The 14,974-nt window shown below is 31.1% G+C and overlaps 2 protein-coding genes across 3 annotated transcripts in view; one reads left to right on the top strand and one right to left on the bottom strand.

The window, feature by feature from the left end:
* LOC139491320 (uncharacterized) overlaps window positions 1–14,974 on the bottom strand; it is a 102,436-nt gene that overhangs the window by 39,988 nt on the left and 47,474 nt on the right. The window lies entirely within an intron of this gene.
* On the top strand, window positions 11,414–14,443 carry LOC139492450 (uncharacterized). Its single transcript, XM_071280636.1, has 4 exons — window positions 11,414–11,511; window positions 12,705–12,812; window positions 13,479–13,580; window positions 14,295–14,443. The coding sequence occupies exons 1-4, from the start codon at window positions 11,473–11,475 to the stop codon at window positions 14,427–14,429; spliced, it is 384 nt and encodes a 127-aa protein (XP_071136737.1). The 5' UTR covers window positions 11,414–11,472; the 3' UTR covers window positions 14,430–14,443.

Raw genomic sequence — 14,974 nt, 5'->3', positions numbered from 1 at the left:
AAATCGGGAAACCTCTATTAGACCAGGAACTTAAGTTACTAACGTTTTTTAAATTTTTCATGAATTTTCTTCTTTTCTTTTTTAATCATTAATTACACGCGTATTAATTACTTATTATTTAACATATTTTCTGCAACAACAACAAAAAAGTTGATTGAAAACACCGTCTTTATGTTTATTGTCTGAAATTCCGCTACTTTTTCTCATTCTGCTACACGTAAGTGCGACAGAAGATACTGAAACCGTACATACAAATACAAATCAGACAAGTCAACAGTCATGAATGGAAGTAACTGGACTTTTGACTAGGTATATCAATTATCAAGTAGAAATGCCTTAATGTTAAATAATAAAATCTGGAAGAGCTCCTCAGACAAGTCCCATGTGAAATATAATATGTTTGAAGGTAGCCAGGTCTCCTACACAAGATACTCATTAGTTGTTATGATATGGCTATTGTCGCTGCAAGTTATGTTGAGGATCAAGATACAGACAATACACAAACTATATAAAACTTTAATGTAATATTCACATTGGCCATTTTCGATCTCTCAAAATAGAAACATATATGGCCTGCTTTACAGGAGAGATGTAACATATTTTGACCTAACGACAAGATAAAACCGGTCGTGATATAAACAAATGTTCATATTAACGTGAAGAAAATAAATTGAGAGATTCACGTTACACGTAAATGGTGTGAGAAAAGAGATGTTGGGCATGCACAAATGACACCGGCATCCAGCGGGAGAAGGGGTGATAAAAAATGTCATAATTAATGATCTTTAGAATAATATGAAGTCTGCATCAATAGTTAAGTTGGTATAATATGTCAAGCAGTACATTGTTACGAGTATGCAAAATATATAAAAGCTGCGAATTAGATAATACAATGAATATAGTTGTGTCATAGATAAAATAAACAGCTGGTGTTGTTTTAATTAAGATAAAGTTAAGTAGAAACATTTTTGTTTATTGTTCATTTATTTTTTAGCCGTTTGTGTCCAATAAGTAAATTAAACTATTTTTTCTAGTCTAATTTGAGGTGTTATAAATCCCATTATGGAATCACATCAGAACCTAATAACATAATAATATGTTTATGGTAGACACACTGATACCACCGTCTTGGATTGTACAATAGCAGTACAAAATCGGTTTTGTTCTTTGTTTGAATCTTGAAATCGAGAAAAAGTGACACAGATTTATTTTTTTATGCTTAAACTGTTTGTATATAGAAAACAATTCATGTATTGTCAAGTTCTCCAAGATGTTTGACAAAAGCCAAATATTTGGGGCTTTTTTAATCTATTTTTCAACTTTTTTTATGAGAGAACATTTTATTAGAGAAAACCATTTTATCTAACTTCATAATGTTGGTAAATGCTTAGGTGACAATGATATTTGAAAAAAGGAATAAGGATTGCACGCTGAACAAGTGATACAATACCATGAGTTCCAATCAAAATACATAACACAGATAATGACAAAAGCAATGAAGTAAACTAGAAAACATAACACACACAAAAATTGTAGGTTTACCACACAATTTCTAGTAAAAATCCAATGGTTAAGGGAAGAGTCAGCGGTTTCTGATCCACTACCATGACTACTGACATCGTATTTTATGCATAGGATATCATGTTTCCTGAACTAAAATTTGCTGAAAAAGTCATATATTAAGAAAGATCAGTGCACATATTTCCAAAGTTTGTAACCTTTACACTTCAAGTGCGTTAACCTAGTACTCAGTTCAATGAGAATTGACGCAGATTGATGTCAACGGAATCAGAACTTGTTACTATTTAAGGTTTTATCTAATAGGTCAAACCGGTAAAAGTTATATCTTTCTTCTAGAGTATTTTGGTTTATTAGTATAAATACTATCACTAGTTTCATCTTTACTCTAAAGAAACATTCATTGTCCTACAAATACAATCAACATGATATTCACAGTACTCTTATGCTGCATGGTCGGTCAGGTAAGGCCTTTGTAAATATTCTATACTCATCTTTTATCAACATAGCAATTAGGCCTAGACATTTGGTATGATGGCACATTGGACAACTATCTATTACATTAAACGGAAGTGGTAGTAGGCTATTAACATGTTAAATAGCATTTTACCCCTTTTTTTACATGTGTTGTATAGTTGTCGCATGTTGTTCTTTATATGGTAAAATTAAGCAGTCAAAGAGATTTACAAGATTTCTAAAATTAATACATAGTACAAGGACATATATCTACGTAACTTGTGTTCGTTTATTCTCATGATGAACATTATATATAAGACAATCAATTGAAGTTCCAACTTGGGCCTCGGTGAACAAATGGTCTAAGGTTGTCAGTTTGTTTTAGATTTATGAGTTTGACTGTCCCTTTGGTATCTTTCGCCCCTCTTTTATACTACTGTTATCACTAGCCAGTCAACACTGAGGTTGTGAGATCGAAACCCGTCCGTGCAGGTGCACTCGACGACTACAATCGTAATTGCCAATTGTTAGTTTTCCTATCAAAAGTTGGTAGTTTTCCCCGGGCACTCCGGCGTCCTCCAACAATAAAAACAGCCCGCAACGATAAAGCCCAAAAGTGACGCTTAAAAACGTTAAAAACACAAACATTCAATCAATTATTCACAACTGAATTTCAAAACAAAATGGTGGGTTATATAGCTTGTCAAGTATTTTACACATTTCAGGCTTTTAATTTTTATTTATGAGAGCGGAAATCTAGAAAAGCATATCGAACACACCAATTTTTAAAAGTGTTAAATTCAACCCTTGAAAAAAAATTTCAAGCAGATATGTATTAGAAGTACTTGACAATAATGTAAAAGAGAGACGAAAGATACCAGAGGAACAGTCAAACTCATATTTCGGAAATAAACTGACAACGTCATGGCTAAAAATTTAAAGACAAACAATAGTATACATGACCAAACATAGAAAACTAACTAATAACATTAAGAAACAGTTATAAGGCATACATATATCATGATATATATGGACCGTAACAAAAAGTCGAAAATGAACCTTAAAATCTTCGAGTACGTGTTGTTTTTACTTCCAAATACCAAAAAAAAAAAAACTTAATTTTATGTAGACATTTATCTGAAGTTTTAAAAATTGACTTAACAAGAATGAAGCGTTGGTACGTTTCCTAAAAAAGAGAAGACATTATTTGAGCAATCGAAAATCAGCAATAAAGAACGGGAAAATAGAACGCAGTTCACACAATGATCTATTGATAAACGACGAAAACACAACTCTTGATAACAGTAAAAAAATCCTCCTCACTAAAACCCACAGATAAAACATTATAACAATTATTATTTAAAATGCACGAATTGTAACAATTTAACAATATTTCATGCAGAGATAGAGATAGCTCATTTGATTCGCTGCCTTAATTCAAAACTAGGAATTAGTAGAGGAAGAAAATTTGGTTACTAGATTATATATATTTAACATGTCTTTCAGTATTTTGCTGCAACAACTATGAACCCTACCACAAAACATCACGCACACCACCATATTGGTACTCATCCAATGCATGCGCATCGTACTCACCCAACAGGGGAACATCCCGTATATGATTCGTTTGTATTTAGATATGATCCAAATATGGTAGGTTCCCCCAAGGAAAACACAGTTATTTATTAACTGTATTTCATAAAAATGGATTCAGATATGATGTTATATAGAAGTGACGTTTTCGTGATGAAAGATATTGATGTAGTGTTCGGGATAAAGAAAAAAGTTGGGGGGGGGGGGGGGGGGGGGGGACAATAACGCGTTAGCACAGTATAGAAACTAAAAGAAGTGTTAATGGAACATTCCACAATCCAATTTTAAGGGTTAATGGAAAATTCATAAACCCAAGCCTTTTTAATTACTAATGTTCGCTCCTCTTGTATTTGAATTTTTGCCAGATATCGGAATCCTCTGGTTTTATCTCTAATAGTGCTATGAACATTTTTGCCATTTGCCTTTACTTTTAGCAATGTTTAGTACATATATATATATACTTTTTCGTTGAAAATTTTATAAAATCCTTGTTAATTTTTTATCGTTTTTTTTTTTAGAAAAAAAAGGTGCCAATGTTAAATATATAAAAGTCTAGAGAGAATTATGTCCGGCCAAGATTTTAATGGCTTATATCTCGAAAACAAGCACACGGACTCTAAATATTTGTATCTGCCTTTATTAGCTTCTTTATTTATATACTGTTAGTTGTTAACTGCTTTTTAAATAAACTAATCATAGATACCAGGACTAATTTTTGTATATACGCAAGACGAGCGATTTGTCTACAAAAGACTCATCAGTGACACACAAATCCCCAAAAGTTACAAAGACCAAATAAAGAGCAATGAGGACCAAAATTCCTAAAAGTTTGGCCAAATCCAGCTAAGGTAGTCTATGCCTGAGGTAGAAAAGCCTTAGTATCTCAAAAATTCTAAATTTTTTAAACAGTTAATTTATAAATATAACCATATCAATGATAACTCATGTCAAAGCTTGTTATTTTGAAACAGAGAAGCAAACATTCTTATAAAATAGGGATACTTATAAATATCTGATTAGACTTCGGTTACTTCTAATTTAAAGATTCTACAGAATCCTATGGTTTTGGTAGATTTAAAAACACTTAACACCTTGACGGCTTAAGTAACATATACAATAATAGAATTGAATCCATGCTTATTTTTATTTTCTAATATTTTTGCCTCGAGAAACACCAATGCATTGTCGAAACGTACATCTGGTTCAGACGAATAGGCACTGTTTATCATTGTATGTTATAACATTTCACTTGCAACTTATGTTACATCACATATTCACTTTATGATTTTATTTCTTTAAAATATGCATCAATTTTATTGTATTTGAATATACTTTCATTATAATGGTTCTGTAGCTCAATACACCAATTAAAAAGTATAAAATGAACCTTAATTTGAATTCAATACAAAAGTTGGGAAATAATACACGAGTCTTCTAATTAAAATCTATATTTCATTTTTAGCACTTATGCTTGCATCTCAACGCCATAAATGTTTCATCTACACAATGAATGGGCTGGAATCTACAGAAGTACACACTCCACACGGTCTTCATGAACTTGAGGTATGTCATTCGAAAAAACAAAAACCATCTTGAGGTGTCAGAAGCAACTTACCATTTTGAAGGAAAATATTTGCTAACTGTTTAAACTATTTAAGTTATTTAAAATTAGAATAAAATATGAGAAAAAGATGTGGTATGATTGCCAATGAGACAACTCTCCACAAGAGACCAAAATGACAAAGAAAAAAAAACTATAGATCACCATACGGCCTTCAACAATGAGCAAAGTCTATACCGTATAGTCAATATCATGCAAAAAGTAAAATCACAAAAAAACTTAACTCCGAGGAAAATCTCAGAGATAAGTCCCTAATATAATGGCAAAATCTATAGCGCAAACACATTAAATGTATGGATAACAACTGTCCTATTCCTAACATGGTACAGCCCTTATTTATGAGGAAAATGGTGGATTGAACCTGGTTTTATAGCTAGCTACAATGTAAAACTCTCACTTGTACTGATAAAAACAGAAATTTCTGCAATAGTTTCTATATACAGATCTAGGACCTTGTAAACAATGTGAGCTTTTTTTTACCCTTCAAGAAAAATTCGACCAATAACATCATGATTATATTTTATAATTTGCTAGTAATTGATAACATAATAGTGATTACGTTAATTTCAAAGTTTTTTTAGGGAAAACACAAAGGGTGTGATCCCCAGTTTTTATATTTCAATAAGAAAGTCCTTTTACAAAGAAGTCATTTTACAGACAGTTAAAAACAAATCTATCGTTGGACATACAGACATCCAAATTGTCTAGTCCCCGACAGTAGTTAATCTAGTTGTCAAATCATTATCTCCCTTGAAAAAGCGAAACAACTTTACCTGTTCAATGTGCCATTTACACAACGATGCTGTTGATTATAAATTATTGATTTCAAATTTTCTTTCAAAAAAAGTGTTAAATGTGTCAGTTTAAAGAAAAAGGCTTATGTTCACGTAATGCGACAAAATAAAATAAAAACTGACTAATAAATGTTAACTTCATAATTATTTGAATAAAGACGAGCCTTGAAGGTGAAAAGATCTTATAACGGGCATCCCGCGAACACCCGAAAAATATATAGTTTTGGAAGTCGAACATCTTTTTTTGTTAAATTGTTGTTTTATACATACGTATGAATGTAAATATATATCAATAGACAATATAACACTGATTCATCAAATCATCTGAAGTGATAGTTACCCTGAATACTTTATTTTAATTTCAGAAATCGATCATCACTATCATAGATGATACATCTAGAACATTCAGTACCATGTCACATGATGCCGTAATGGCCGCCAGTAAAACATTTGCACATCAATGCAACAAAAATGGAACAACAACGTTTAAATTGAATTAAAATATGATGAATTCATCTAAAATTAGTGTTCTACATATTAACCTCCATCTTTAGCTTACACATTAGGCTAAGGTTAATCACCAAAGAGTTCGCAAAACTAAATGTTAATAACTTGTGTGCTGCCTTTACATAAACCAATTTGTTCACGTTTAATTATATTGCTTCTTTAAACGAATATTTAAAGTAATCATGACTAACGTTTATCAACAACTTCGAATGGTAATTCCTCTAGAATTTAAATTGGCATAGTTTGAGCCACTTGAGCTTACGATACTACCAAATAATAACAAGGAACTAAGTAAATTTGACTGTATCTTAACATTTCATTTAAATTACTTGATAAATGAATTAGGTATTGAAATTTCTCTTGAAAACTCTACATATACCCCACATACACTCTTAGCATACACTTACTTAAGAACTAAAATCCTAATCATAGGTATTTTCTATGTGACTTTGGAATTTCAACCAAAGATAAAGAATTGGATCTACCGTCACTCAATTTTCTACTTAAGCTACACAAGTGTTCTTTCAAACATTGGTATATTAATGGGTCTTGCAAGTGCTCCATGAAACCTATCTCTGAATAATAAACATCAATTTTATCAGCAATCAAAGCCATTCTTCAACGTTATTGTGAAACTGTTTATTCTAGAGATGGCGTGGATCGGATGTAGATATTTAAAAAATTCAAAGATCTTTTCGAGTACATACATATATCTGAAAACTATAAAATAGTTAACGCTTCTCTAGTTTCAAATTATGTGTGCACGAGTACGTACACATATAGCTATTCTACACACATAAGGTATGTACATGTAAATTAGACGCTGGCAATTACACCTACTGTAGGCAAAATGTGTACTCTGTGTCGGGACTTTGGAAATGAATAATTTCTTGTTTTATGTGCATGTCAGTAAGATTCTTTTGTGAATTATAAAAAGAATTATTTACCATATACTATATTGATGAACACAATTGATGCAATACTGATGAACAACATTTCAATAAAAAGAGGGACTATTTCCAATTTGTAATTTGAATGATTTATATTTTTTTGGATTACTTTTTAAATTGTACAATAGCAGATATTCTACGAATGAACTATTTCAGTTTTACTATGAGGACATACACATTTTCAAACTAACTACATTTTGTACAACTCGCGTGAAGTTTTTTTTCCAAACAAGCAGTTATTGTCTAGCAATGGCATTTAAAAATAGCTATACGAATACTGAAATATCTGTCTTCAGAGAACGTGTACAACCAAAACCCTATTATATCTGTCCAGAAGGCTAATTTTAGCTATATTTAAGGCAATTAGATGGACTTTAAATCTATATATGCTCATGTCAAGCAAATATAATTTATTGATAGATTGATAATATACACTCAGATATTCAAGTTACAAAATGACTTGTATGTTTATAAGCATACTTGATAAGACAACAATTTTATCAACAATTTCATTATGAATATTGTACTTGTACTTTCAAATTTTCAAAAATATTACCTCATCCAAAACATCTAAATATAGGCAAAAAGAATATGAATGTTAACATTTAAATATTGTATTTTGTAGTTATTGTCATGTGTGTCTTGGTTACAATCGAATATTTGGATTGAACACCAATACAATGATTAGATTTAATTTATAGTATAATAACCTACAATAATTATGCATGGCGTATGAATTTTACTATATAATCTACAGTTATGAAAAAATGAAGCATTCCTCCAAATCAAAATACATTGTATTGTATAAATATGTCTCATTACTTGATTCTACGTTTCGATACGCTTCGTTACGTATATTCCCGTTTCGCTACGCTTTCAAAACGTAGTAAAAAATAGCTCTCGAAAGGTGACAGTGTGATTGGGGCTTAAAATATTTACAAAGGAACCGAATAAGAAAGGTTAATAAACTTTTAACACAGACGTATTAAAAATGTATTACATGTACAATGTATCGCCTGTTTAAAAAATTTGATAACATAATGTACATTTCTAATTCTAAATAGCAACCCATTTACATATTAACTATGCAAACAACAATATTCCATGGCTGTTGAATGTCGACAGCAAAGATGATTTGTTGGAAAGAATTCAGTTGCATACAAAATTTGATTGATATACATGCCACTAGGGATATCATTCAAACCGACCTTATTTGCTGACTTTTTTTCGCAAAATATGCAATATTTTCAAAGTCAATAGATTATTAGTAGGACCAACTAAGGATTACGAGACTGAATACTTTTAATCTCGCCCGAAATCCAATCAGAAAAATAATTCCCTGTAAATAACTATATGTAAATGATATTTACGAAATCATTCCAAAAAATAATCGTAGATAAAGACCGGTGTCTTTATTTCTTTATAATTATGACATTTCTTCCGCTCGCCAAATATACTTTATTCTTAATGTATGAACAGCATTGGCCCAATATTTTCTGTTCTGTAATTCCCATGACCATCATATATTGTATATATGGATAGTGGGCTACTAATGTCGTATTCGACAGATGCGTTCGTTGGAATTTCACAGAACAATGTAACGAATAGATTGATAATGAATGACCTTGCCAAAAGTAAACAAAAACAAACGTTCAGTTGTGTAAAAAATCGTGAGGAAATTTATTTTAATTATGAAACAAACAAAATGACAACCGTAATATATATTTGGAAACACCATAACAATAGCTTAGAAAATAATAGGTGCATGTTACATGAAATGCTTATACGTCGTTATTAATTAAAAGACCGGACATACAGTTTATTTGACTTCGGATACACATTATATCGGTCAAACTTCATTTCATGTCTTAAGGGTTTAAGTCTTATCTGTAAACTGTAACAATATTAAACTGGAATACTCTAGACAAGATACGTATTCGGCTCTATATATACATGCTATCGTGCTATACTTTTCTTGTGTTTCATGTTCTAAGGCATGTCATTGTAATTAATAAATAACAAGTTTGAGGACAATAAAAATGTCTTACAAGTGGGAAGTTTGCTTTTTAGAACATGTTTATCTTTTTCTTCAGATTGCCAGTCAGTATTATGGCAGTTATATTTTACTTGTTTCGTTGATTGATAGCGTTTGATTTTGTCAGTTTTTATGGAACTCTTTTGAATATGCTTTGGAGTTCATTGGAAAAAAAACATTACGATATTTCACGGTGGTTTAGTGGTCTAAGTAGTCGGACTATGGTGTTGCTATTCTGTTAACACATAGAATGTACGTTCAACTCTAATCGATATTGATTAAAATTGTCAGATGTTCTACCAAAGGTCGCTCGTTCTCTCTTAGTTCTCTGGTTTCCTCCACCACACCACCACGAAATAGCGCAATAGTGCTGAAGGTGGCGTGGCGTGAAAAGCTAATCAATGAATCAATAACATGTGGAACTTAATATTAATGAAAAAAACATCTTTCCGCTTACCCCTCCTAATCAGCACATTTTATCACGCGGTTTTAATTGCTTAGTAAATAGTTATCAAAGGTTCCAGGATTATAATTGAGTACGTCAGACGCGCGTTTCGTCTACATAAGACTCATCAGTGATGCTCATATCAAAATATTTATAAAACATTGAAGTGCAGTATGCTTAAGGAAATTCATAACTAGTTATTCTGACGACCGAAATCAGTATGGGAAAAGAGGTGAATGACACCAATGAGACCATAATCTCAAACTCCGAAACAGTGGTGACGTTGCTTCGCTAAACTATCAAAGTCAACGTAGCGTAGTAAAGAGGACGTAACCGCTGTTTCGGAGTTCGCCATAATCTGAACTGATTAGTTCTTCATTAACTTTGTTAGCTTGATCGCCATGGTAAACACAAAATAAAAACCCGAAGAAAAATCGAAAAGTGCACAGAATATTAAACAATTACATAAGGATTGTACAATATCAAAATTTAAACGCTTTGCTCCTTCTATTATCTAACATTGTATAATGCATACACATGCATTAACATTTTATATGGTAAACGATATTTTTCTGAAAGCATTGTTGTCTATATAATAGAATTATTGATGTCTGTCATACAAGTGAGAGTTTGAGCTAATTATACAACAAAGTGTAATCTAACATTTTTGACATAAGGTAATGCCTGCTTAAATTCAGGAATAGGACAGTTTGTTTTCCGTTTGTTAGATGTATTAAAGCTTGTGCTTTTGCCATTTTGTAGAGGATTTGCCGTTTGGCATTTCCCTTGAAATTCAATATTTTTATTATTTTACTTTTTACGTTCTGTAGTTTGTTACCTCAATGGATCAATTATGATTCATAGAATTTTACGCCCCTTTTTGGTCGGATGTGACGGTGACTTGGATCTCATTTGCCAAATATCGCCCTATCCTAGCAACAGTTTTACTGTCGGTAGGAAGAATACCGAGATGACTATACCTGAAAAACCCCATAACATTTTGGAGTTGTGATCAATACTTAGATCTGTTACTGTTTTAAATGAGCTTTTATTCTATAATTTGCAATAAAAGTTACAAAATATGTTTTTTTTATCCTGATAAGAATTGAAAATAGAAAATCATATATCATTTCATCTTATTCATTTCTACAGCTAAATGTTTGAAACTAACTTTTTTGTTTGAAATAAATCTTTCGACATTTTAATAAAATTGTTTGAAATGATGAAAACAAAATTCTAATGCATACTGTGTTTTTTTTTTTTTTTTTGTCTATAAGATAAAGTTTTAGATTGCTGTCTTACAGACGTATACCGTATGTAATTTATCAAGATTGGCATAATTGAAAAAAAATATCACAACAATGAATAATCTCAAAGCTCTTGATCGAAATGATGATAAATCTTGAACTTACCTTTATAAGGTCTCACCAAATTGATATACAATTTAAACTTACCTGTAAAGAGCCTCACCAAATTGGTATAAAAAGCGGTTGATCTGTTCAGTTCTCACATTTGTCACCAAGTCTTTACGGAGTTATCAGATTTTCAACAAAATGAACGTAGCAGTAGTTCTGTCTTTGTTCTTAGTTCAGGTAAATACGATATTTATATTTTCCTTACAAATATAGTTTTTATTTTGTATCTTTAAAGTGGTAACAATCTCATTCCTTCCGGATTTTTTTTTTGTTCAATTTTTGTACATAAATTAGGCCGTTATTTGTCTCGTTGGATTTTTTAATACATTGTCATTTCGGGGCCTTTTATAGCTGACTTTGCTGTATGGGCTTTGCTCATTATTGAAGTCCGTTTGGTGACCTATTGTTGTTAATTTCTGTCTCAATTGGTCTCTTGTGGAGGGAGAATTGTCTCATTGGCAATCATACCACATCTTTTTTTACATTTTCTAATTATCTGTGATTTACAACACGTTTCAAAATACTTTCGGTGTCTGTTTTTTTTTTTTTTTTTAATTTTCAATTACGTTTAAATTGTCGTTTTCGTTTCGTTGATCTTAAGCTTTAGTTAATTGAAGACTTATTTTACTAAACGTGTTCAAAGTGTTTTCTTTGCATAAATTAATCACACAAGAACGAAAGGAAGAACAACATATTTTCCATGACGCGTATCACGTGTCCACTGGTATTATTCATATCTATATTATATTACATCACGTGACTACTTGTATTATTTATATCTATATTATATTACTATTAATTTATATAAGTTTATTTATTTTATCTCATTGTTGATATTATAATTTTTATGAGGATTGTTAATATTATGATATTTTTTTTTATATATAAATTGTTTTTAAAAATATTATTGATTTTCCTCTTGTCAAAATTTAATTCATACTGTAATAAAAAATAAAATAAAAAAATTACTAAATTTCGAGGAAATTTAAAACGGAAAATCTCTAATCAAAAGGGAAATTCAAAAGCTCAAACACATCAAACGAATGGAAAACAACTGGCACATTCCTTACTTGGTACAGGCATTTTCTAAACAAGCTGATCTGTTGTGCAAAACAATCTAAACTAGGCCAAATGTATTGTTATTCATGGATTTGTTTTAATCTAGTAATATTGAACTAAAATGATTTAATGATTTCATGTATTATTTATTTCTGTGAATCCACTAGTCCCATTAAAAATGCCAAACTAAATTCGACAAAGATTATAATTTACTATGATATATTTCAATCTTTTCACAATTCAGACTTTTAATATATTTGTAATAGGAATAAACCGCAAGGTTAAATCGGTATTTTTCAAATTTATTTCAGGCTTTTGCCATGACAACCAAACACCATGGGCACCATGGGCACCATACAGGACCAACACACGAACCAGTGGAACACGAATCCCTTCAATTCAAATATGATCCTCATTCGGTAATGTTATGACAAGTCACTTCACATTGTTTTTTATGAAATTTTGGTCATGAAATTTTGATCATGAAAATCGTCATAGGCATTTTTAGATATAATCCAATAGTTTAACATCAAACAGTGGTAACAAGGTCATTAAAGTATGTATGTATGTATGTATGTTTTCTCGGTCTTGAACATCATTTACACATATGGTGTTAAGAATTAGAGATCTAGTTTAAACCGCCCTTATCAGTTATTAATGTACATAGTAATATTGCGTGACAGATAATATTGAAGATGTTTATCAAGTCATACGAGTACATGCATGACAATAGCTGAAATAATTTTCTGTTTATACATTTTCTTCTCACTTGTACATGAACGGTAAGTTATTCATAATATATTGTCACTTCATCAACTATATATATCAAAATTGAACAGTTAAGTTAGGGAAAAACAAATCTCTCAATTTTAATTTGGTTTCTAATATCTTTCAGTGTTCTGTTATTTTGTCGTAATGATACATAAACGAAGGCCGAGTTTTTAAATCGCGCATATATGATACAAGAACAGGTGTTTGTCAGATCCGTGTAAATGAAGCTCGGACACATGTATATAAATCAGATTGAAACATCGGTATACTACTGTTGCCTTTATTAAGTAATTCAAAAACTTAGATTATTTCAGATGACGCTGATGATGGTTGCTCCTCATATGTGCTACCTGTATACAGCAACCGGATCCCAGTTGACGGAAGTACACACCGCACATGGACTACATACCTTGGAGGTATAAATCAATTTAAAAACTAATTTATGTTACACATTTAAACAAATAGACTGCACCTACGGGTTAAGGGTGAGTCTTTTGTATATTATCTCTTGTTCTCTTACTGCTAAGGCGTTGCGGGCAAGCTTTTATGATATCTATTTATTCACGGCATTGGTTTTGTTTGTTAGTTGTTCTTCAAAATTTGAACTGAATCTCGAAATTCGATACTTTTGCATTCAATGAAATCAAATTATATACAATAATATCTGAAGCCTTTAAACCTTATGTGCAAATATCTGAGGGTATATTATTTTTCAAAATCATTTTGCTTTTGGGTTTACCCAGATCATGTGTTTGTTATGTTTGAAATAGTTCAAATATAATGCAAATGTAGTGTGTTTGTGAATGGTAAAAAAACCTTCACCATAATCCTACGTAAAAAAACCATCTGCTAAGTCGATGTTGAACTATATTTTGGCTTTAAAGGAAGCAGAAAATAACATCTATTAATTCATTTTACGTGAAACCATACATTGATAAGTATAATAATTGGTTACATGTCATGTAGCCAATGAGCCAACGACACAAGAAAAACAAAATACAATTATGTCATGTGAATATCTAAAATCAAATCAAAAGATTTTATTTATCAAGAAACAGCAGATAAATTGATAGCAATAACCATTTAGTTTCTTGCAATATTTGCTTATACCAATATCACTTTTCTTTCAGATGGAAATGATAAGACTAGTTGATGATACAACAACAACCCACACTACTATCTCACATGATGACCTTATGGCTATGAGCAAGCCCCTAGCTCATACTTGTCATAACGCTAAATCTGTAATTACTAAACTGAATTAAAGATTTGAAATTAATTTTATTCAGTATTGACATATAAATTATTCATGATTCATATCAGCATACATTTGCAACCAGGGTTTCCGCTGGCGGTCGCCATTTTCGCAATTTGCGAAAAAATAATAATTGTGGCGATAAAAAATCGTCATTTGCGAAAGAATTTGGCGAGAGAAATATATATATAGAACGATTTATTTTCCTCCATCTTGTTTATTTACTTTTTTTCGAGTTTCTCGGACTTTACCCTTTCAGAAAATACTCGGAATTCACCTTGACCTCATTAAGGTTTGGAGAGAAAATCAATAATCAGCTGATTGCATTTTATCGACAACAAAGGACTATTAATAAAGGTGTTGATTGAATTGTTTGACAAAATGATATGGTTAAATGGCTTCCGCTAAATGTCACATACAGAATTTATTTACCACTTTACGACGCACGTGTTTGAAGCAAACTTTTGACGTCTCCTCTCCTTTTAAAGATAGTTTAGAAAAGAAAGCTGTTGTTGTGACGAAAAATGTTCAAAAGCAAGAAAAATATCCGATTTA

This window comes from Mytilus edulis, chromosome 10, assembly GCF_963676685.1.
Source record: "Mytilus edulis chromosome 10, xbMytEdul2.2, whole genome shotgun sequence".
NCBI classification, from domain to species: Eukaryota; Metazoa; Mollusca; class Bivalvia; order Mytilida; family Mytilidae; genus Mytilus; species Mytilus edulis.
This window is presented reverse-complemented; position numbering and strand designations above follow the sequence as displayed.